At 44.3% G+C, this 23,936-nt stretch overlaps 2 protein-coding genes across 21 annotated transcripts in view; one reads left to right on the top strand and one right to left on the bottom strand.

Annotated features, from left to right (window-relative positions):
- LOC309623767 (uncharacterized protein) overlaps positions 1-23,936 on the bottom strand; it is a 238,852-nt gene that overhangs the window by 45,645 nt on the left and 169,271 nt on the right. The window lies entirely within an intron of this gene.
- Positions 1-23,936, top strand: part of LOC309623752 (ELKS/Rab6-interacting/CAST family member 1-like) — a 167,569-nt gene that overhangs the window by 6,563 nt on the left and 137,070 nt on the right. For all 10 annotated transcript variants that reach the window (XM_082380893.1, XM_082380891.1, XM_082380896.1 and 7 more), the window contains one exon: positions 20,434-20,594. In XM_082380893.1, coding sequence (XP_082237019.1) covers positions 20,434-20,594 — 161 coding nt within the window. The remainder of the gene's footprint in view (positions 1-20,433; positions 20,595-23,936) is intronic.

The raw sequence follows: 23,936 nt of genomic DNA, 5'->3' as shown, positions 1-23,936 counted from the left end.
AAAAACCAACGATAATTTTCTATACCTTTTATTTTCATAGGGAAATATTTTGAGATCCACCAGTGTGATTAAAAAATAGAGCAGGTGGAAGTGGGGCAAGGGTGGGAATTGACATCTGATGCAAGAGCCAAGGAGGAAACCATTGTTTTTACTCTGGTCAGGTGATATCATGCTAGCCTTACATTTCTAAAATTTGAGTATCTTTGGAATTATATTCAACTGCAGCAGTTTAAGTTGTAAATGCTTTAATGTTTTCAAGGCATGTCTTTTAGTGACTAAACTTTTCTAGTGCATTTATTTCAGTAAGGTTGAGGGGATTTCTATTGGATGATCTTCTCCAAATGAGATAAATATTCTAATGGTAACTGTCCTCCTGGAACACATACCTCTTGTTATTAAAAGTTTTCTAAGAGTCCTGATGAATTTAAATGACTCACAGTAGCACAATAGGCATTTGAGTTAACCTGATTTTTAGCAACAACTTTTTTTTTCACTGTGAAACTTCTTATTCCAAGATGTTGGGGAAAAAGGGGGAAAACTACAAAGAAAAACATAAAATTTAAATGAACTGCCACTACTTAGATAAATCAGGGTCAACATTTTTTTTTTTAAACATCTTTATTGAAGTATAATTGCTTTACAATGGTGTGTTAGTTTCTGCTTTATAACAAAGTGAATCAGTTATACATATACATATGTTCCCATATCTCTTCCCTCTTGTATCTCCCTCCCTCCCACCCTCCCTATCCCCCGCCTCTAGGTGTTCACAAAGCACCGAGCTGATCTCCCTATGCTATGCGGCTGCTTCCCACTAGCTATCTATTTTACATTTGGTAGTGTATATATGTCCATGCCACTCTCTCACCCTGTCACATCTTACCCTTCCCTCTCCCCATATCCTCAAGTCCATTCTCTAGTAGGTCTGTGTCTTTATTCCCGTCTTACCACTAGGTTCTTCATGACCTTTTTTTTTTTTCCCTTAGATTCCATATATATGTGTTAGCATACTGTATTTGTTTTTCTCTTTCTGACTTACTTCACTTCGTATGACAGACTCTAACTCCATCCACCTCACTACAAATACCTCCATTTCATTTCTTTTTATGGCTGAGTAATATTCCATTGTATATATATGCCACATCTTCTTTATCCATTCATCCGATGATGGACACTTAGGTTGCTTCCATGTCCTGCCTATTGTAAATAGAGCTGCAATGAACATTTTGGTACATGACTCTTTTTGAATTATGGTTTTCTCAGGGTATATGCCCAGTAGTGGGATTGCTGGGTCGTATGGTAGTTCTATTGTTAGTTTTTTAAGGAACCTCCATACTGTTCTCCATAGTGGCTGTATTAATTTACATTCCCACCAACAGTGCAAGAGGGTTCCCTTTTCTCCACATCCTCTCCAGCATTTATTGTTTCTAGATATTTTCATGATGGCCATTCTGACTGGTGTGAGATGATATCTCATTGTAGTTTTGATTTGCATTTCTCTAATGATTAATGATGTTGAGCATTCTTTCATGTGTCTGTTGGCAATCTGTATATCTTCTTTGGAGAAATGTCTATTTAGGTCTTCTGCCCATCTTTGGATTGGGTGGTTTGTTTTTTTGTTATTAAGCTGCGTGAGCTGCTTGTAAATCTTGGAGATTAATCCTTTGTCAGTTGCTTGATTTGCAAATATTTTCTCCCATTCTGAGGGTTGTCTTTTGGTCTTGTTTATGGTTTCCTTTGCTGTGCAAAAGCTTTGAAGTTTCATTAGGTCCCATTTGTTTATTTGTGTTTTTATTTCCATTTCTCTAGGAGCTGGGTCAAAAAGGATCTTGCTGTGATTTATGTCATAGAGTGTTCTGCCTATGTTTTCCTCTAAGAGTTTGAAGGCATGGGAGAGACTTAAGTTACCCACAAGAAGATCCAAAGAATCATAGGTCTGAGAGTTTTTTAAGTGGGTATACTTGAGGATGTTTATAAGCTGAAAGAAAGTAGCCAGCAGAGGAAGGGTGTGAAGATCTAGGAGAGGAAATGATTGTTCATTTGTTTTCAAAAAGCTGAATACTTATCGTGTGCCTGGCCTTTTTCTAGGATCTGGGGTTCACACCATCTGTTATCTCTTCTGCAAGGACAGTTCAACTCATCCCCTGGTGAAGAGAAGTCAGATTATTCTTTGCATCCAATGCAGGTGTAGGAACTGTTCTGTACCTCTGAAGGGACTTTACTTAACCAGAGTAATAAGTTAGAAATCAAAAGAAATTAGAGCTGAAAGGACCTTAAAGGCCACTGTACTTAATTTTGCCTAATATTTTACATTGAATGTAAGAAAAGTTTATTGCAGAGCCCGTTCTCTTCAGAGTTCCTTCACTGAACTTTATGTCTTCAATCCAGTGGGTCTAGCTCGTAGATTTTGGCCTCCTCCTCAATTTGCTTCTTCATCCATATTACATTTTGCCCGGACTATGGCAGAAGCTCCTGGGTGGTTTCGCGGCCCCTGGGCTCAGTTCCTCTAAGTTCATCTGCCTACTCGGGTTGAGTGATCTTCTAACATAAAAAGATACGCTTAAAATAATGCTGCTAATGGCTTGCCCACACAGAGTTAGTGCATACTAGCCGCCCAGCGTGTGCTCTGCACAGAGGCGTGTAGTCTGAACTGTGCTCGGCCAAGCCTCCTGGGGCTCTTTGGCCCTGAGGAAGGGGAGCTTTTTGGGATCACTCCCTTTATCTAATCGGTCCTTCAGCAGCGGGGCACCTTTTTCTAATCAGCGGAGGCACCCTTACTCAGCCAGTGGTAACCCCAGGCCTCATCACCTGTGGGATACAAGCCATGCTGTCTCCCAGGCTTGCTTCCGCCAACATCTCTATTTTCCTTTCTGTCTGTTCTCACACTTGGACCCCTGGCCTTTAGTCATCCCCACCTGCAGTATTTACAGTGCCCAGCAGGTGTCAGGCTTGAGTGTCTTTGCACAGGTGCTCCCTCTGCAGTTAATGCACCTCCTACTCCACCTCTGCATAGCCTCAGCTTTTTAGATTCTGCTTCAGGGTTATCATGAAGCTGTCACTTAGATATAACATTTTGCCTCCAAGGAACCTCTGTGCATAAAGGTTATGCTTCTTTATCTCATGTGATTCAAATTTTCATGTCCCTCCTTAATGCAGGCTTTAAGGGCAGGAGTCGTTTCTTATCCTTAGCACAGAGCAGATGCTTTTTTTTTTTTTTTTTAAAGGTGCTTTTTAATGATGATAAAATGTATGGTTTAAATCACTCATTTTACAATAATTTTGCTTTAGGTTGTGACAGAAATAAAGTTTACAGAAGTCGTGTTCCTGCGATAAGAAATAAAGATGTGACCTTCCAGTTGTGTAAAGCTCTTAAATGCTGTGTAAGTGCGTCGGGTGCGCTAAGGAACCTGGAGCTAAATGGGCTAGTTCTGAGAGAGAGAGACTTAACTATGTTAACAAGGTAAGCCTTCATTGTATCCTGCCAACATTTGATAGTTGCTTTTGGGGCAAGCTAAACCAATAAAAGTTTAAACTTTTTCTCTCCATTAAAGGGATTGAATAAATTGGCCACTTTATCAGCACCTCATGCCTGTCACATTAATGGCTGAACTAGAAAATCAGAAGGATCAGCACAGGTTTTATTTTCTTAATCCTTACCTCAGGGTGGAGAAAGGTCAATCCCGAACTGAACCCCAAGTTTAGACCAGGAAGCCCTCGGGTTCCTTATAGTATCTCAGAAATATGGGAAAGTAGAAAGGAACGATAAAGTGTAGGGCAGATTAGCCTCATTTTCCTGTGAAGCTTGAGGAGAGGGAGGGAGGAGGTGGATGACCATGGGCAGTTGGGCAGGTTGTGCGCTGTACAGCACCATAAATGTAGAACGTTTGCATATATTATTATGACAGCCTTCTGACAGATGGAAATGGTGTCTTGAGGAAGTACCTTTTTCTGTTTCTCTTAGAGAAGTGCTTCTCAATGGGGGTGATTTTGTCTGCTCGGGGATATTTGGCAATATCTGGAGACACTTTTGGTTGTCACAAGTAGCTGATGTGTTACTGGCATCTAGTAGGTAAGGACAGGGATGCTGCTAAACATCCTACAGCGCACATGGCAGTCACACATAACAAAGAAACAAAGTCACACATTGCCTAGCTCAAAATGTCACTAGAGCCGGGGCTGAGAAACCCGGGTCTAGAGGATGAAGGTGAACCTCCCTGTCTGGTAATTTTTCCCTGCTTGTTCTGGAGAAATGACAGCTGGAGAGGGAGTGAACCATTTCTGACTCTACATCCAATATGCTCCAGCAGCCTGTAGTACATCATGTACTCATAGGGCCAGTGTGCCTGGAGGAACCCAAGGCTACCTGATGGCAGAGCTGTGGATCAGGGTGACAGCCAACATGGGAAAAGCCTTCCTGCCTCCAGGCCCTCGGTTCACCAGGCCCAGGTGTCTCTTCCTTCCATCCATGGGCCTCTGAGATGAACCAGCTTTCCTTGTCCCTCCTAAGCTTCCCAGGTTGTGAGTCCTTGCCTCTCAAGAGTGGGGCACAGTATCCTCAGGTTTGCTTTCCACACTGCCTCCTGAACCAGTTTTGGAAGGTTTGTGGATGATCAGTTGGGGGATAACAGGTAGAAAATTGAGACAAAACAGTGAACTCCGAGACTGGTGACTGGGTTCAAATTCCAGCTTTTCCACATGTCAGATGTATGGCCTTAGGCAATTCACTGAACATCTCTGTGCCTCAGTTTTCTTGTCTGTAAGATGGGGGTGAGAACAACAGTGCCCACTTCATAGGGCTATGGTGAGGATCGAGTTAGTATTTGGCATGTATTTGGCATGTAGCAAACAACATGTAAGCGGTAGGTGTTCCAGGCCTCATTCCACGTTAATTTTTGGTATCTGTATGAGTTTGCTAGGGCTGTCATAACAAAACACCACAGTCTGGGTAGCTTAAACAACAGAAATTTATTTCTCACCGTTCTGGAGGCTGGAAGTCCAAGGTCAAGTTGTCAGCAGGGTTGGTTTCCTCTGAGGCTCCTGAGGGAAGAGCCTGCTCCAGCCTCTCTCCTTGGCTTGCAGAGCGCCGCCTTCTCCCTGTGTCCTCACGGGGCTTTCACCCTCTGGGCAGGCCTGGTGTCTCTCTGTGTGTCTAATCTGCATTCCTTATAAGGACACCAGTCAGATTGGACTGGGATCCACCCTAATGGCCTCATTTTAACTTAATTACTCTTTAAAGGCCTGATCTCCCAATACCGTCACATGCTGAGGTACTGGGGTTTAGGGCTTCATCCTGTGAATTCCGTGGTGGACACAACTCAGCCCATGACACCTGACAAGGACCTGGTAACAACACCAACATGGTTCTAACCATGTTTAACTGTGATACCAGGTGCAAAAAAAAGCCAGGACAGACCTTGAGGCCATTACTCTAAGTGAAACTAGAGGAAGACAAATACTGTATGATCTCACGTATACGAATCGAAGAAAACTGAGCTCATAGAAACAGAGAACAGTTTAGTGGTTGCCAGAGGTGGGAGTAGGGGGGATGGGAAAGGTGGTCAAAAGGTACAAACTTGCAGTTATAAGAGAAACAACTCCTGGGGATGTAATGTACATCGTGATGACTATAGTTAAAAATACTGTTTTCTTTTTTTTTAAACATCTTTATTAGAGTATAATTGCTTTACAATGGTGTGTTAGTTTCTGCTGTATAACAAAGTGAATCAGCTATACATATACCTATATCCCCATATCTCCTCCCTCTTGCATCTCCCTCCCACCCTCCCTATCCCACCCCTCTAGGTGGACACAAAGCACCGAACAATACTGTTATTCAAGTTGAAAGTTGCTAAGAGTATAGATCTTAAAAGTTCTCATCACAAGAAAAAAATTGTAACTATGTGAGGCGGTAAATGTTAACTAAACTTATTGTGGAAATTATTTTGCAATTTATACACATATCAAATTACTATGTTGTACACCTGAAATTAATATAAAATTATATGACAATTATATCTCAGTAAAATGGGGGGAAAAAAGGAATCCAATATCTCAGGTATAAAGCCTCCCTCCTCCTTCCCTCTCACATTCCCGGGAAGACCTCAGGCCCGGGCCTTAACACCTGCCTTGAGTATATTCCTATTAACTGTGTCAGTAAATGGTAGGTGCTTCCCTTCCACACCTTCCTTTGCTCGTCATTGGAGAATATGCTAGAGCGACACTAGAAGAGTGATCACATATCTCCGATTTTTGTGGACAATCATGGTTTCAAAAATTCTGTCCTCTTGTCCACCTAAGAACACTGGTATTTTTCATACTACAGGTTCCAAAATGTGGTTCAGAAATCATGGTCACGGTGCCTGCCATGCCAGGATGGCAACTTGGAGGGCTGGGGAGGGCGTGGCAGGTGGCAGGTGGGGAAAGCCGGCAGCCAGAAGGAGGAGAGGACAAAGAAAAAGACCCAGGAAATTTGTATCTCTAGAACAAATTCCCAAATAGTAAGAGTTTACTGTAGCAGCAAGTCCTAGCCTCTAGTTTACTGCTAAATCTAGTCCTCAAGGAGCACAGCAGTCAGAACATTTAATACAAAATTTCCTAGCTCTAAAACGGAAATATTAATACCTGCTTGTTGTGTTTGGAAGTTATTTCAAAAAGTAACGCTAATATCAATAAAGCCCTTTATAAAAGAGCTAAAGGAACTCTGTAAGTATTACTTTTGTTTGTTTGTTTTTCCATCACTCTTCATAGCTGCCAAGCAGTAACGGCTGTCTTTGTACTGAATCCCGGAAGTGTCTCTGTATCCTGGAAGTATTGCAATGATCGTCTTCACACCTGCAAAATATTCCTGCACCGTGTACGCAAATGATTATGGCTCCGCTCTCGGGCCTCATCTGGGAGCTACTGCATGTGAGGATCAAATTGATACACATTAGGGCATCCTCAGCGGTCTTTGGCAAAGGCCTATAGATTACCTCGCTATCCAATTTGTTAACTGGACAGCAGAGCCTGAGTGGAAAGAACAATGCGCTCGTCAGTTGGGAGAAGCTCCTCCAGGTATCAACAGATACAAGCAAGGCAATCTCACTGTGCAGGTTGATTAGAACTGGGTTTGTATTTTGGACAATAAACTCTACTTATGATAGTCTCCCAGTCACTAAGTATCTCTGCTGTAAGAGAAAACTGGGGCTATTAACTTCTCCAGATAGAACCCGAGGGAAAAGTGATCATTTGTTTTCTAAGCAGAAGGGAAGGTTCTGCTCAATAAAGATCAGTTAAACATCTCTGTTAAAAGACTGCTTGGAGCTGGTGCCAAAGGAAATTCCACTGTATTAACCCGTGCTCCCTCCAACCCTCCCCACCTCTGTAGCTTGCGCTGGGGAAAATTGTAAGAGGACGCTGGCTATTGTAAGCTTTATAAGGTGACAGTCGCTCTCACATCCGTGGCTGAATGATCTTTGATGTTGAGTGACTTTTCCTGCATTTAGCAGGGGTATTCCCAGAGGATGGCAGGCAAATCAAACGCTCCTCTGAATTCAGCTGAGCATCAATCATCCTCATGAGGGAGTAAAAAAAAGAATATAACAATAGGTACCGGGAAAAATGATATGGTGGTCTGAGCTAGTAATTCCCAGGATGCAGGAAGAGTTTTGGGGGCCCTAGAAAATCCACTGCATAAAGAAAACCCGCCACAATCTCCACCAGCATCTTATAGTTACCACCTCATTCTTGTCCTTTAAAATACAGTGTGCTTGTCCTTTAAAATACAGTGTGTCTTGTACATTAAAATACAGTGTGCTTCTACTCTCTGGCTTAGACTGCATCCTCTCATGTAAATTCCATCTGTTCTTGCTTGAGGGAGGGCAGACACAACCTTGACGTTATCCTCTTGATGAGAGTGATGTTTCATGGTGTTGGGAGGATTTTCATTGGGTCAATTGCCTGATTGAGACATTGCCTTAGTGAGGTGACAAATAGCAGGCATTAATGTCTCTTTTTTAATGGTATGATGAATGGTCTAAGAGAAGGGTCAGCAAACTGTAGCCAGCCGCCTGTTTTTGTAAATAAATTATTGGACCACAGCCAGGCCAGTTCATTCATGAATTTTCTCTGGCTCCTTTTGCGTCGAGTAGTTGTGTCAGAGACCTAACGGCCCACAAAGCCAAAGATACTCCCTGGCCCCGGCCACCCCTGATCTAAGACCGTTCCCACAGTCCTCTGATGATAAGAATCACCTGGATCATTTGTTCAAAAGACAATTTCTGGGTCCAGCTTGGAACCCCTGAGTCAGAATCTCCAGGGAAGGGGCTTTGGGAAGGTAGAGTGAACAAGCTTCCCAGGTGATTCTTATCCCCAGGGAACTACTGGTCTCAGGTGTGCCTGCCTACCAGGTAAGGAGGAGGTTTTCAAAGAGGCAGTGGGGGTGGGGGGTTGGGCGGAGTTTGCCTTGGAGAGCACGGGCCTCGCGGTTTCACTGCTGGGACTGCATCCCAGCTCCGCTTCTCCCCGAGCTTCGCCACCTCGGGTAAGTTCCTTTTAACACTGTTTCCTCCGCTGAGAAGTGAGGGTCATGGTGCCCGGTTGGCAGTGTGTGTATATACGCTGAGAGCCTAATCCAAGGCTCGGTAGTGGTCACCCTCACTAAGAGGAGCAGCGCCATGTAAACACAGAAGACCCCGCTGTGGAAACATCTCATAAATAAGACAGGCCCAGCGGGGCTTTTCAGTAGTCCACGGTGTACAGCTGTTTTCCTCAGAAGGAAAAACTCCCTTAAAGGAATCTCCCATTACGTTCAGGACAGTATACGGCCCTTTAGAAACTCAGTTCTCCACAGAATGCTGAGTATTGCAAGAGGTTATCATTGGCTGTTTTAGGATATAGCTGAGTTTGCAAAGGAATATTTAATTTCATGATTGAAAACTCTGGTACTTAGCACGAGACAGACATATATATATATTCTGTTTCTGAGGTTAATGTTTTTAAAAACTCTTTGCCTGACGAGATCAAGCAATTTCAGCCATTCGTGTAGCTGTTGAAAGACAGTTTTTAGATGAATTGCCCATAAATCCTTGCAAGATACAGGACCCGATAATACTTCAGGTTACCAGGGAGTTTCATATTTTACTAAAAGGGGGAAAAAGTCAATCTTGAATCTTTTAGTCCAATGACCAAAGAATTGCTCCATTGATTTTGTTCAGCTACTCAGGTGGGTGTGCAGTTGATCCTGATTGGATCTTATTTAAAGTTTACTTTTTCTGGGAAGTATTAATTCGAATGTAGTATGGATAATACTGGAATACTAGAGCCTCTTTAAAGCCACTTTACACAGCTTGTGTAAACATCCTAGGGTAGTTTCCTCTTAACATTTTCACAGATATAGAACTTGAGTTTGCTGTATGTTTTCCTCTTTTTAACAGAAGAGGGAGGTAAAGGCTTGGCTAAACAATGTACCTAAAACCCAGGCTAGAGGGAAATGGATTCATATTCTTAGAGGAACAGGTAAATAAGAACAGCATGAATTCTGCCAGGTGTGATTTAGGTTTGTGAAGGAAGGAAAAAAAGCACACTTGGCAAATGAGTGTGGTTTGCTGATTTCTTTATTTTTAAACTTAGTTTTAAACGAAAGTACCAGTGGGACCCGAGAAAAACGAATCTGCAGAGGGCAGGGGGAGGGGTATTCTTCATTTTTATTACATGCAGTGTTGGAATCGTGCTGTGCCCTGAAACACAGCTGGATGAACAGGGTAGTTCAGGGTCTGCCTGGATTAACTCCTTAAGCAAATTTCTAGGTTGCCAGGCCGGCTGGTTGAGCTCCAGGCTGGTGGCTAGTGGTGCCGTGTTATTCCTTTCCGCTCACCTCAAGGCGAAAACCCGGAAGTGCCGACCACCAGTAGCTGCATGTACGCCTTGTGGAATGTCCAATGCTGAGAGATTCTCTTAGGCTCATGCCTCCTGTGCAGATGCTCCCCACACACACCCCCCCCCGCCCAGCTCCCAGAGTTCCCATGGCTCACACCTGGTGCCAGCCAGCAGCCGCGGACCTGCCTGTAGGCCCTCATGAAGGCCTGCTGCTCGTCCTGAAAACCTGCTGCTACTCGAGAATCCAGAGGGGCTGCTCCTCATGGGGCCCCGTCTTGGCTAGAGGCTGCCTACATCTTCTGTGGGCTTTGCCTCCGTGGTTTCCAAGGGGGCAAATGGGGGCTGCCGGGCCTTATTTGATGGGAGACATGAATATCTGGGCTAGGTTCACTTCAGAGATTCATTGTTTTCCTGATAGGTATGAGTGATAATTTTTGTTTGTTTTGTATGTGGGTGGGGTCATGGAAATACTTGGGGATGGTAATCAAACTCAGCTGAACTGAGTTTGCTGTCACTTAGCAGTGTGATCTTGGACAGGTCTTTTAACCTTTCTGGTCTCCATCTGTAGAATGGGAATTATAATACTAGTCTCATTTGCCTCTGAGATTGTCATGAAGAGACAGTGAACTACATATACGAAAGTGCTTTCAGAATGGCAATGTACTCTGTATGCAGTGTGTGTGGCAGATAGCATCCCAGTTTGAATTTCAATGAGATTCAGAACTGTGATTAACAAGGCAAGCAGAGCCAGGATGGGGTGAGGCAAGCAGGGTGGGTAGGGCGCTAAGTGAAGGAGGCACTCCCTCACGGGGGTGTTTACATGCGGCTCTGAACCAGCAAGACGCTGAGAGTCAGTGTCTCCTTCAGTTTTGCACTGTAGTCACCCTGCTTGCCTCACCCAAACCCCTGTCCTGAGTGAAAGTAAAATACATGCCCATGAAAATTATACATGTGAGATACACTTTTGTTGTAACAAAGTCCACCAGTACCTAATCAACCTTGACAGATATTACCGCTGGGACAATTTCTGGGGTGTCTTTCCTGGCGTTTTTCATACATGTACAACCTTAAACTAGCTTTTGTTCTCACCTCATGGGCAGCACAGAAACATGGGGAAGAAACACCAATCTGATCTCAAAACCTCATGCGTGTTCTAGATCTTTGTCATGGGTGTATTTGTAGACTCTGTGGAGGGGTCACACAGCACATGACACGGCCAAACATGTTGAACCTACGTCACCCAGCTTTCTCTCCCGTACACCAAGTCTTCAGTAGCTGCTCCAGGACCTCCACCTCCCCCGTCTTTAAAAGCTCCAGGTACTTCTTTTCTTCCATCTCCTGGTTGGCTGACTGGCTGGCTGCCTTCCTCTCTCATCCACTACTTCCTCTTTCATCTCCTCTCATGAAGACTAATCTGGCCATTTGAGGACTCTTTATCTCTCTTACTGTCTCCCAGATCAGTTCCATAAAGGATCTGGTGGTAAAAAAAGACTCCACTTCAGGCATGGGTATGAGGGAGAAAGGTTGTCAGTAAGTAGCTCCATAGGTTTTGTTCCTGACATATAATATCCATATGTACCTCTTCCCGGCCCCTCCTCCACACTTTTGAAATGCGATCACGCTGTCCCTAATGTCTTCTAACTCAGCGGTCCCCCACCTGTTCGGCAGCAGGGACCGGTTTCCTGGAAGACAATGGTTCCACGGGGGAGGGGGCGGGGGGCTCAGGCAGTCGTGCAAGCGATGGGGAGCGGCAGATGAAGCTTCGCTGGCCTGCCCGCCGCTCACCCCGCCTCCTAACAGGCTGTGGAGCGCTGTTCTAACTGGCATTGTGTCACTTAACGATGCATCGCAGAGCTCTCCAGTGGTACTTCCAAGCTGATGTCATCGTTTTTAACAGCTGCCTGTATTCTACCCTGTCAGTGTGTCATAATTTAACCCCTTCTGTACTAGGAGATGTGTGTTTCTCCTTTTTCACTCTTGCAAATAATCTGCGTTGAAAATCCTCCTACACTTTTCACTTCCTTGTGTGCTTAGAAGTTTGATTTGCTGGGTCAAACAGGATGATGTGCATTTTGATAGCACATTATGGGAAGGTTGATTGTGAGCACGGCATGGGCTCTGTCCCTGGTATTTTTCTTCCTGTCCAACCTCCGCTAGATTCACCTTCACATACAGTTTTCATTCACAGCTTGAGGGCTGTAAGTAACAACTGTCAGAGTTGTTTTTCTAAAATACCCTCGGTAAGCTATCGTGTATGGCACCAGTGTGACTGCTTTGGGAATGGTAGCTCCCAGGAGGAATGAGATGTTTCCCCTACTCCATATGGACCATCCTGCAGTTTGGCCTGCGGAGGCCTCAGGGTGCTTGATGGCGCAGGAGAGGGAGCTGTGTGGACCCATCGCCGCCCAGTGGCCGCTGAGAGGACGACGGCCTTGTTCGCAGGCTCAGGCACCAAATCCCTGGGAACTCCTAGGAATGCTTGAGGGGCACTTTACTGGAGGCTGAAGTCCTGCATGAACAGCAGGGAGGTGGGAGCTAGTGACATCTGGGCTACTGTTACAGTGACTCCATGTGCAGCCATAGGCTGGCGCCTGGGGCAACTCAGGTGACTGTGGCTTTGGAGTGAATTTGCGTTTTATGGCTCACATGGTATCTACAGATATTAGAACGAGACAGCGGCAATATGCCAGGAGCAAGTCGTTTCTGGGCAGTGCTTATCTGCCTTCAGGGACCTCTGCCATAACTCTGTGGTCCATAAGTTGGGAACCACTGAGGTGGGATATTGGAAAGCTGAGTGCAAATGAAATCATTAACTCAATGTCAAGGGGAGCGTGCTCTTGAAAGGAATCCTGGGGTGAATTCTCACCATACGGAAGGAACACCCGGTTGTTCCCATTCAGGATCCTAAAGTGACTCCCTAATGTAACAAATCAACTTCTCTGGGCAGCTTGTTACCCCTTCATAACGAGTCCCCACCCTATAATGAGCCCTGTCTCCTGTGGCTCTGATCAGGGCAGGTGCTGTCACTGCTATCGGCAAACAGAAGGCTTCTTTTTGCTTCTAAGTCATTGCTTCTGCTTTTTGTACCTCCGTGAAACGCCACCTCCGTCCCTTTGGTAATCTAAAGCCTACCATCTTTGCTGCCCTTCTTAACGCCCACTGCTCCAAGTCCTCTCAGCAACTTGGGCTTTTAGTGACTTTGGATTTTGTGAACTCCTGAAGCTTTTACACTTGGTGTCAGACATTTGCTGTGGTCTCTGTTTCGGGTCTGTCACTTGTCTTCTCGGCTAGACTGTGACTTCTGACATCAGTGATGCTTCATGTTTTCATAGCTCCTTGAAGGGAGTTGCTGGACACAAAATAGTGTAATATTTCAGTGACTTGCTGCATGATAAAAAAATGAAAGCCTTTTGGTAAATGGAGATGTTCATATATTAGATCTGCTTTATGTAGACATTTTGAAAATCTTTCATTCATTCAGTCACGCATACGCACGCGCACACGCACGTACACTCCTCATACAGGGCTGGTCACAGGTGTAGGCGCATAGCCTTCCGCTTAGAACAGAGATGTGTTCCTGCGAAAAGCATGCCCACCAATGTGGACAATCAAGCCGATGGCTCATAAAAACGGAGCCAATCTGCTTGGATCGAGACTGGGCATCCAGACCCCGTGGATCACGTGTCCACTTTCCCAGGCCTGGCGTGCTGCTCGGAAAACACTTGTTGGGTGAGTCGTGGTCATGTATCTATTGGATTCAGCTCTGCTTCCTCTTGCTCTGCTTTGTGTTGACTTTATGTGAACAGTGGATTGCTGGCCTCTGGGTTAAGGGGAGTTATTTAATGCACACAGGCCAATGAACAACCACTAACTGTTGCGAGTTCAGGGGATCTAATATCTTGGGAGGATTTATACCAATTACTTAACTGCCTGAATACCAACCTTCCTATTAGCTTTATGATAAGATGTGCTTGGGTCTCACGTTTATCCCGAGAAGACAGCCTTATCCAAATCATCTATATTTTAGCAGGCAGTACCAAACTTCAGGCCTCAGAAACACATTTTAAATAATTCTTGCCATGCCATGTATTTTAAGTATCATTAAAAAGCCGCTTTCTTACTTTTAAAAATATGTGTGCAGTAGATTTTGTGAAGCCTATAATAAGTCTATGAAAAATTGATTATTTTCCCACAGGTATAGGTTCAGATTTTTATTCTGCTTGCCAAATGAAAAATCTAGTATGCGTGGGTCCTTTATCTGATTTATGCTCTCTGAATAGAATCACCATGTTCCCAAACAAAGAGAAATGGGTTACTCGGATTGAGTAGCCTAATCCCTTCCTGTGGTGGGCAAAGGAGTTTGTGCAGCTCTAAACTAGGAAGCATGGATTTCCCTTTCACATGCCTCATTTTCTTATTCTTTGCCTTTCAGTCAGCTCCATGTAAACTGGGTCAGAATATAACATGGGTGCTGAGGTGAGTTTCGGCTGCTGGTGGAATGTGCGTGTGATGGAAATAGGTCGCTTTAGGACCCAAGGATGATGCAGAGAGAGGTTTACAGTCAAAGATGATAATCGTTCTGTCCTTTAGTTAGCATTCCTTGTTTCTTTTCTTTTTTTTAACTGCACGATATGTGCCAATGGCCCCCACGTACTTTCGTCTCAGTTCTCTGGCCCTCATTGCTACAAGTTGGTTATGGCGTTGGCTGCTTTCCCAGCATTCATTCTCTCCCTGATCATGAACCATGGCTCAGCACCCTGGTTGAGGGATAGGGAGGGATGGGGTATCATCATGCTCCTCTGTGCCTAAGTCTCTTCTGAATTACTCCCTCTCCACCCTTCCATCTGAGAGTCCTGGATACTTGTTAAGCCCCCAGAACAGACGAGGTGGGGGAATTGGGCACCTTGTGCAGGTGACAGTGGCATAGATATAGCGCCTCGCCCATAACTAAGGTGGGACTAGAAACAGCCTTCTGAGCTGGGGCGGCGGGTGAGCACACAGCTCTCACTCCACAAACAAGGATGAAATAGGCAGCGCACAGAGGCTCAAGAGACCGCTGTGATGAGTAACTCTGAGTACAGGGGGCCACGGCGGTGCTCTGTGAGCTTGGACACTTACGCTGGGGCTACATTGTGGACAATCTCAAGGACCATGGTGGTGAGTGTGAATCGATTCGGCCTTGAGGGGCCAGGAGGGCTTTTCAGCTGGAGATTTTTTAGAGTGTGATTGTTCCCGCGGCTTTTGAAATTGTCTTAAAGAGAATTGAGAAGTTGTCCTGTTTAGTGGTTTTAAAACTTTGCTTTGATGATCTCCCCGAGGGGCTGTTATGGTGGGAGGATCTGGGGAAAGAAGCCGAGAGGCTGGGACCTTGGTCTCCTTTTCCCAATGATTCAGCAGTTCCGCTTCTGTTTTACTTCTTGAGCTGCCAGGTAAGAGTCCCTTCATCCGTCCTTTCTTCTGTCCTTTCCTCCTTTCCTCCCTTCCTGTGGTTAAACACATAAGTTGGAAACTTTTGTTAACTTTTTTTAAGTGTACAGCTCAGTAGCGTTAAGTATACTCAGCGTTAAATAGATCTCCAGACTTTTTCCTCTTGCAAACTGCAACTCTAGTCTCTTTCAATAACAATTCCCCCTCTTCACCTCCCTCCAGCCCTTGGTAACCACCATCCTACATTGTTTCTATGAATTTGACTAGCCAAGATTTCTTTTCAAAAAGCAATCAAGCAGCTGAGAAGGTTTGATAGCCTCCTGATGTATCCATCATTCCTCACTGTCTGCACCCGCCCCCCAGACAGTGAGGAAACTGAAATCCCAGAGGTCCTGGGAGGCCCAGGTGGCCACACAATGCAGATGTTATTCACACGGATACTTAAGCCGGATTGCCAGGTTCACATTTTGGCTCTGATGCTCTGTATGTGACACTGGGCAAGTGATGTAACGCAGTGCCTCAGTTTGCTCATCGGTTAAAGGGACGTGATGGTAACAGAATCTGCTTTATAGCCTTGTTGTGAAGATTAAGTGAGGTAATCTACATAAAGCACTGGGAATAGGGCCTGACACTTATGTACGTGTCTGCTATGATTGTTAAGTGACTTCCTAGCATGACACAGTTCCTTGTAAGGAGAGCTGTGACTTTGGGCCTACAACCAGCTCCCGTGGTGCATGTCTTTTGAGTTTCCACTTAAGACTGAATAGATAGAAAGCTTTGACTGGTAAGGTTTACTCCTACACATCCCTATCTTTCATCTAGGGCATGCCATTGATCTTGAAGGATGCTCCATCAATATCTTAATCCTCAGGGGGAAAGTCATGCAGTTCACATCATACAGCAAAAGAAGGCCGGTCATGCGATGGCATTAATTCAACAAATATTTATGGAATGCTTTGATGTAAGGACACCTGGGGTAGATGCTGGGGACACTGAGCAAACCAGCCCCAAATCCCTGCTCTCGAGGAGCTTGTGTTGTCTTGGGGCAAACCTTTGTAATGCAGCCCTTTTAATCAATGAAATGTTTTTCCTGAACTCATCTAGCTAAGGAAGATGAAAAGTTTGCTTAAAAATATTCAGGTTTGGAAAGGAACGCTCTAGACCTGTTGCTGATGGTGCTTTCGAAAACTGGTTCGTAAAAATAGACACTAAACATGGCGTAGAAATACTGGTGATTTCAGATTTGAGGTGATTTTTCAGATACAAAGTTTGCAAGTCGGTTTATCTCCAGTGCTTATTCTGGGGTTGCGTGTGCAGTACAGTCCCTCATACTTAGAACTCGGTAAGGACAGCATAAGACTCACTTTACCTGTGCTTCAATCAGATGTCAGGAGGAATGTGGGATTCCTCCTGCCTACGCCTCTCCTGGGCTTCCTCCTTTCCTCCTCAATGTGGGCAGATGACATTCAGACTCAGAGGAAGCAGAAGCAGGGGTAGTGCGGTTGGGACTGATCTTCCAGAGGGAAGAAAATAGGAATTGCCATCACAGGCTGGGGCTTTCCAGCTACAAGAAAAGATCTGCGGTACAGATATCATGCTGCTTGCTACCTCCTTGGCTATTTGGGTCATAGCCGGTGCTGTAAAGCACAGCTCTTCTTTCCTGGGGTCCTACAAGTACTTCATTGGTAGGTACTTCCCAACACAGCATTTCCAGGGTGCCACTGCTAGTCAGTCAAGGTTGCTGGGTGATAGGCATCCCATGTACTGTTAGAAACTGCTGGGACCTGTGTGGCGGCCTTAAAGCTAACGGACACAATCACCCGCAGCCGTGGCCCATTGTTCATTGCCCGCTATCCCCACTTGTTTCCCATTAAGAGACTGCTATTTTGTTCAGCTAGGGTGGAGAACCCTTGATCTTAGGGAGCAGGGGGGCCCCTCTTTTAACCCTAAGGGATGAAGCGTGGAGGTCTGGGCCAGTTGTACTAAACCCATTCCCAAACCCAAACCCATCCTCCTTCACAACTCTAGGTGTCAATGTGACACTGGCCAACGAGTCTGGTGGTTTCTAGGAAATATTTTAAAAAATTTCCCATATAGGACTTCCCTGATGGCGCAGTGGTTAAGTATCTGCCTGCCAATGCAGGGGACACAGGTTCGAGCCCTGGTCTGGGAAGATCCCACATGCCGCGGAGCAACTGGGCCCGTGAGCCACAACTACTGAGCCTGCGCGTCTGGAGCCTGTGCTCTGCAACAAAAGAGGCCGCGATAGTGAGAGGCCCGCGCACCGCAACGAAGAGTGGCCCCCGCTCGCCGCAACTAGAGAAAGCCCTCGCACAGAAACGAAGACCCAACGCAGCCAAAAATAAATTAAGTAATTATTTTTTTAAAAAAAAGAGAGCTTTAAAACCAAAGGTCAGGGGAATGACTGCTAATGAGTTTGGGGCTTCTTTTTGGGAGGATGAAAATGTTCTAAAATTGATCGTGGTGATGAATGTACCAAAAGAATTTAATTGTACACTTTAATGGGTGAATCGTATGGTATGTGGATTGTCTCTCAATAAAGCTGTTATTTAAAAAAAAAAAATGGTCTGCAGGTAGCTAGACTTAAATTATAAAAACAAATATTAAGCCTGCAAAAAAAAATACATAGGGGATAAAAATACTTGTTATATTTTTGCAATTTTAAAATAGCTAAATGCCGTGTTACTGCACAAAATTTCACTGGTTAGGAAAAACAACAAATTGGAAACAGTGTCTGCCTTCAGGAGTAACTGGATGGGACAGAAGAGACTTATTTTTTTCGCTGTATACGTTTATAACTTCTGATTTGATACATGTATTAAAATAATAAGTGTACATATAATTAGTAACAACAGTGTCATACCTCTCCTTAGTACAAGTATAAACTCCCAGGTTGCATATTTTGTTCTGAAAAGAATAAAGAATGAAATATATATGTTTTTAAAAATCAGTCAAAGGAAGTAAAAAACTGAAAGATTCTTACATTTGTCTCATCTCACACTAAAAAGCATTTAGTCATTTCTCTGTTATTAGGCATTATAATCAGGCAGAATTCTTTCTTACCCAACAGTCTGACACATCTTTAAACAATGACACAGTTGACCATTCCCTCCTCCTTGAAAACTTCCTTTCCTTCATTTCTAGTACATCGCACTCTCCTGGTCTTCCTCCTCCCTCAATAACCTCTTATTAATCGCCTTTGCTGAATTCCTCTTCATTTCCCAAGAAGGTGTCCAGAAGGTAAGTTCCATGAAGATGGGAATTTTTGTCAGCTTTGTTCACTACTGTATTCCCAAAGGCTAAAAAAAGTACCCAGAACCATACTCAATAAATAACTGTTGAATGAATACATGAGTGAATCAGCACCTCCAGGCTCACATTTTGAAAAGCCATAGAAGTAAACTATATTCCACATAACCTTTATGCTTAATCTACTTTATTACATTATATTTTTTGGAAAATTGATAATCAATACACTGTTTATTATTTGATTAGCCAAAATACTTCATTCCCTGCTCTTTCTCCATCAATGTGTTTTACACACTATGTGCAAAACGCACATTTAACAGCTCTTATACTACTTCTAAAAGCATAAACGTAGCATAGAAAAAGAGCAGCTGTTGCTATGGGAATTTTCACTTTTGTTTCTAGTATTAATGTTGAATTAACACAATGACATACTTTAGTAATTAAAAAAAAGGGGGGCACACCCCACTAGACTTAACTAAGATACCACAGTAAACACAGCACCCGGAAAGTGCCCGAGGCCCGCGCGCGCCCGAGTCGCACTCCCAGGAGGCCGCGGGACGCCGACCGGGCGCGGTCGCGCGGGGGCGGTGCTCGCGTTGACGTCGGCTCGGGGCGGAGCTGGGGAATCGCGCAGGGGGCGGGGCGCGGTGACGTCGGGCGTCGCGGCGGCGGCGGCGGCAGCCCTGAGCAGGGTGAGAGGGCCGCGGTGGCGGCAGCTCGGGGTCGGGCGGCGCCTGGAGCTTCCCGCCCGTCGCTGGCGCTAGGCCCCTCGGCTCTCCTCCGCCCGCTCCTCCTCACGGCCCTGGCTGGGTCCCGGCAGCGCGCCCCCGGGCAGGGCGGAGCCGTAGGTGAGGCTGGCGGGCGTGGGGCTGGGGGCTGGCGGGCGGGGGCTCTGGGCTGCGGGCCGGCGCGGGCGCACACGCGCACACGGCAGGCGCCGGGCGGGCGGCGTCTGTCTCCTCCCGCTTGCCCTAGGAGGCGGTGCGGCGCAAACAGTGGGCCGCCGCCTCCGCCGCTGCTTCAGGGGGCCAGTCACGCAGAGCCCGGGGCGAGCCGCCCCGAGGAGCCTGGCGCCCGCGGACAGGTGGGCTTCCCGCCAGGAGGCCCTCGGGCTGCCCGCACGGCCCGGGAGACCCCGCCAGCGGCCTGTCCGCGGTTCGCCTCGGCGGCCGGGGAGGGAGGGAGGGGGGGCGGCGCGGACGGCGGTCCCGGTCCTCGCGGGCGGCGCCACCAGGGAAGTCCTTTACAGGTCTTTTAAAAGCATTCTGTCTCTTCTCTATCTGGTCATATATTTTTTTTCTTTTCTTCCTGCCTTCCTCAGAAAATCTCTACCTACCTAGCTTTAGAGCAGGAAATTATCCGATTGAATTCTAGCTGTTTCTTTAACAAGAAATTCTTTGTAATGGTATAAACAGAAGAATCTTAGTTTGAATGAATAAAAATGACTCATTTATGTTTATTCTGCATCTGGTATTAGTCAGGTTTATGGCTTTTATTTCCTAAAATCGTTCTAGAAATATTTATTATGATTTTGTTCCTTATATTTTTATCTGCATTGTATTGTTATTTCCATGGAAGTTTCTGGACTGTTTCCAAATAAATTCCTTCGAAGGGATTGTTCCTGGCACACTGTTACTTCTGATGCCCTTACATTTGTCAAAAAGAAAATGAGGGTTTTTTGGACCTAAACTGAGAAGAATTATAGCGGAGGGAAGATGAGAGATGTATTTCTTTCACTGCCATTTATGTCTGCTCCTGCGAGAGTACAGAATTTTTGATGGGTGTGTCTTCAATTTTGTGGACCCAGGCGTTGCCCACTGCCCAGCTCCTCTGACTATACCTGACCCAGATGCTCAGTTTCTGTCTTTTCTGTATTGATCGTAGGTGGAGGAGTTACTGATGGCCATGGAGAAGGTAAAACAGGAGCTGGAGTCCATGAAGGCGACGATGTCCTGCACTCAGCAGTCACTGGCAGAGAAGGAAACTCATGTGACCAACCTTCGGGCCGAGAGAAGAAAACACTTAGAGGAAGTTCTGGAGATGAAGTAAGTTTTATAATATTGTTCTTCAGGCATATGCTTAGTTGAAATACTTGTCCTCATCGCTTTCATCTTCTGGCCCTGTTTGTCACGCCTGACACACTTAGCCTAATTTTAATGCTCACTTGTGTTTCTCACTCCTTAGAACAAATTTGGGACAGATCCTCGTCAACTAGAAACTTTTTTTTGCCTCCCTGTCATTGAATTTTGCAGTCCTCTAGAGTGTATGTATCCGTATGCAGTTGTGTCTCTGAAATTCCTAAAACCTTCTGGAAAGTTCTGGCAAGTTGTTGAGCTTTCTGAGGAAGATAACCACTGCTCCTGAGGTCATACGATGGCTAGGCAATTTTTAAAAACATTTTTTATTATAAACATTTCCAAAGGTACACAAAAGTAGAGAATAGTATAGTGAACCTCCTTATACCCATCCCCCATATTTAACCATTAACATTTGCCGCACTCTCCAGTCAGTTTTGACAAAGTTGTCACTTTTAGCAGAACCATTCTTGACATCATTTTTGTACTTTCCAGGCATCTTGCAGCTTCCTTGAGATAGTCTGTTGTGAAGGCTGTATATATCTGCTGTGCAGGATACAGCTGCTGCTTTTTCTCCTCTGTGACTTTGAAAAGTTCTGGTTTCCTTCTCTTCAGAACAAGTATGTCTCTTTTTTAAGTCCCTTAGTACTTTCTCCATCACTCCAATCCCCACCCCTGTGTAATTGTCCTGCTCTCATTTTACTGAAACCAAGTCTATGCTGGGACCCCTCAGTTACCTTCATCACCTCAGCAGTTACCTGTGTTCTTGTCGTCGTCTCTTCTGACTCAGAGGAGATAGTGTCTCTCCTTCACCAAGCTCGCTTCTTATTTCTATCACAGATTTAAGCTCTGGTTCCCTCCTCTGCAATCTGTCTCCATTAATTTTCTTTCACATAATCTTTGCTCACTTTCTGTTAGTTCCTTCTTCTCTGCAATAAATACGCACTCTCTCTGACCTAAAGTAAACAGTCTTTCTGAGCCCAGCCAGTGCTTGAAGCTAACATCCCCTCTTCTTTTCTGCTACTTTGAACTATCAATAAATGTTGGATATGAGAATTACAAAGTAGCAGAGGATCTTGCCATGACACGTCAGCATGAATTTTCATGGGGCATGATTGTTTTGATATCATGATGGCAGCCCAGGAGTTGAGGAAACAAATATCGGGGTGTCCCCTGTGCTTATGGATTATTAGGACACAGTGGGAGGTTAAGAGAGCCTGATCTTTCAGAAAAGAATTGCAGGTGATGTGCTCTCGGAAGTGACAGATACTGGAGCCAGAAATAGGTTGATACGCAGGGAGAACGGGGAGAATTTAGGGTTCTGAGTATCGTGATGAGAAAGTTTGCTTCTTACGAGCAGGTTAGTAGAAGCAGTTGAAGACAAGGTTTTATCCCTGATGATAAGAACATAGAGGAAGGATGGGTATAATATTCGGGAATACAAGGTATCGACGTGATACTCCTAAGCACAAACAGGCCCCGCTAAAGCAACGGTATAGGAGTATTGTTTCCTTTTCTCTGTGTACCAATATCTTGACTTGACTTGTCACATCTTTCCCACTCAGTTCAAGTGTCTATAGCAAAACAGTGGTGGATTTGTAAAGGAATTTTCCTTTATTGTTAGGACTTTGAAAAGATATGAAAGAATTTTTTAAAGAATGCTTGACTTTAAACCATTAAAAGGGAATTGCGTGTGATTTTTTTTTGTTTTATTATTGTTATTATTTTTGGAACCACAGTACTAAACTTTCTTATGGACTTCCCTTGCCAACCCAGGTTAGAGATTACATTTCAGAAAAATACTGTGATTTGCAAAACTGTTTTTGGTAAGATCAAACACTCACACACTGAGGCATGGGATGAGTCATTAAAGTATTCAGAGAATGTATAAGTGGTATAGAAATTTGATGAATAAACATTAAATAAAAGTTCTAGAAATAAGGTGTTAAAACGTGGCTCTGGCAGGTGACCTGTCTCTTAAATCACCTTCCTCATTTGCTCAGGAGATACTACTACAGCATCATGCTGTTCTTAGATTTTCTACAAGTTTTTTGTCATGCAGATTTACTGACTTAAAGTTTTTAAAGTAGTCTTTGCTTTAATTTGCACTTAAATTTCTCCTTGTTGTTGTCTCTCATTTTCATATCTTAATAAAGTGGTTGTTTAATACCTTTCTTTTAACAAATTAAGCACTTCAGGCCTAATCATCTATCCAAACATGCTGTTGAGAGTGGTGGCTGATCCCAGACTCCTAATGTATCCCTCCTCCACAGTCTTTGCTCCTTTGGTAACCATAAGTTTGTTTTCTATGTCTGTGGGTCTATTTCTGTTTTGTATATAAGTTCATTTGTATCTTTTTTTTTTTTTTTTTTTTTTAGGTTCCACATATAAGCGATATCATGATGTTTGTCTTTCTCTGTCTGGATTACTTCACTTAGTATGATAATCTCTAGGTCCATGCATGTTGCTGCAAATGGCATTATTTCATTCCTTTTTATGGCTGAATAATATTCCATTGTGTGTGTGTGTGTGTGTGTGTATGTGTGTGTGTGTGTATACATATATATGTATAAATATATAAAACACATCTTCTTTATCCATTCATCTATTGATGGACATTTAGGTTACTTCCATGTCTTGGCTATTGCAATAGAGCTGCAGTGAACACTGGTTTGCATGTGTCTTTTTGAATTATGTTTTTCTCTGGATATATGCCCAGGAGTGGGATTGCTGGATCATATGGTAACTCTATTTTTAGTTTCTTAAGGAACCTCCATACTATTCTCCATAGTGGGTGCACCAATTTACATTCCCACCATCAGTGTAAGAAGGTTCCCTTTTCTCCATGCCCTCATCAGCATTTATTGTTTGTAGATTTTTTTGATGATGGCCATTCTTACTGATGTGAGGTGATATCTCATTGTTGTTTTGCTTTGCATTTCTCTAATAATTAGCAATGTTGAGCATCTTTTCATGTGCCTTTTGGCCATCTGTACGTCTTCTTTGGAGAAATGTCTATTTACATCTTCTGCCCATTTTTGGATTGGGTGGTTTGTTTTTTGATATTGAGCTGTATGAGCTGCTTGTATATTTTGGAGATTAATCCTTTGTCAGTTGCTTCATTTGCAAATATTTTCTCCCATTCTGAGGGTTGCCTTTTCATCTTGTTTATGGTTTCCTTTGCTGTGCAAAAGCTTTGAAGTTTCATTAGGTCCCATTTGTTTATTTGTGTTTTTATTTCCATTTCTCCAGGAGGTGGGTCAAAAAGGATCTTTCTGTGATTTATGTCATAGAGTGTTCTGCCTCTGTTTT

Source organism: Balaenoptera borealis (assembly GCF_965194805.1).
Source record: "Balaenoptera borealis genome assembly, chromosome: 2".
In the NCBI taxonomy this organism is placed as follows: Eukaryota; Metazoa; Chordata; class Mammalia; order Artiodactyla; family Balaenopteridae; genus Balaenoptera; species Balaenoptera borealis.
The sequence above is the reverse complement of the archived record's forward strand: the minus strand, read 5'-3'. Positions and strand labels throughout refer to the sequence as shown.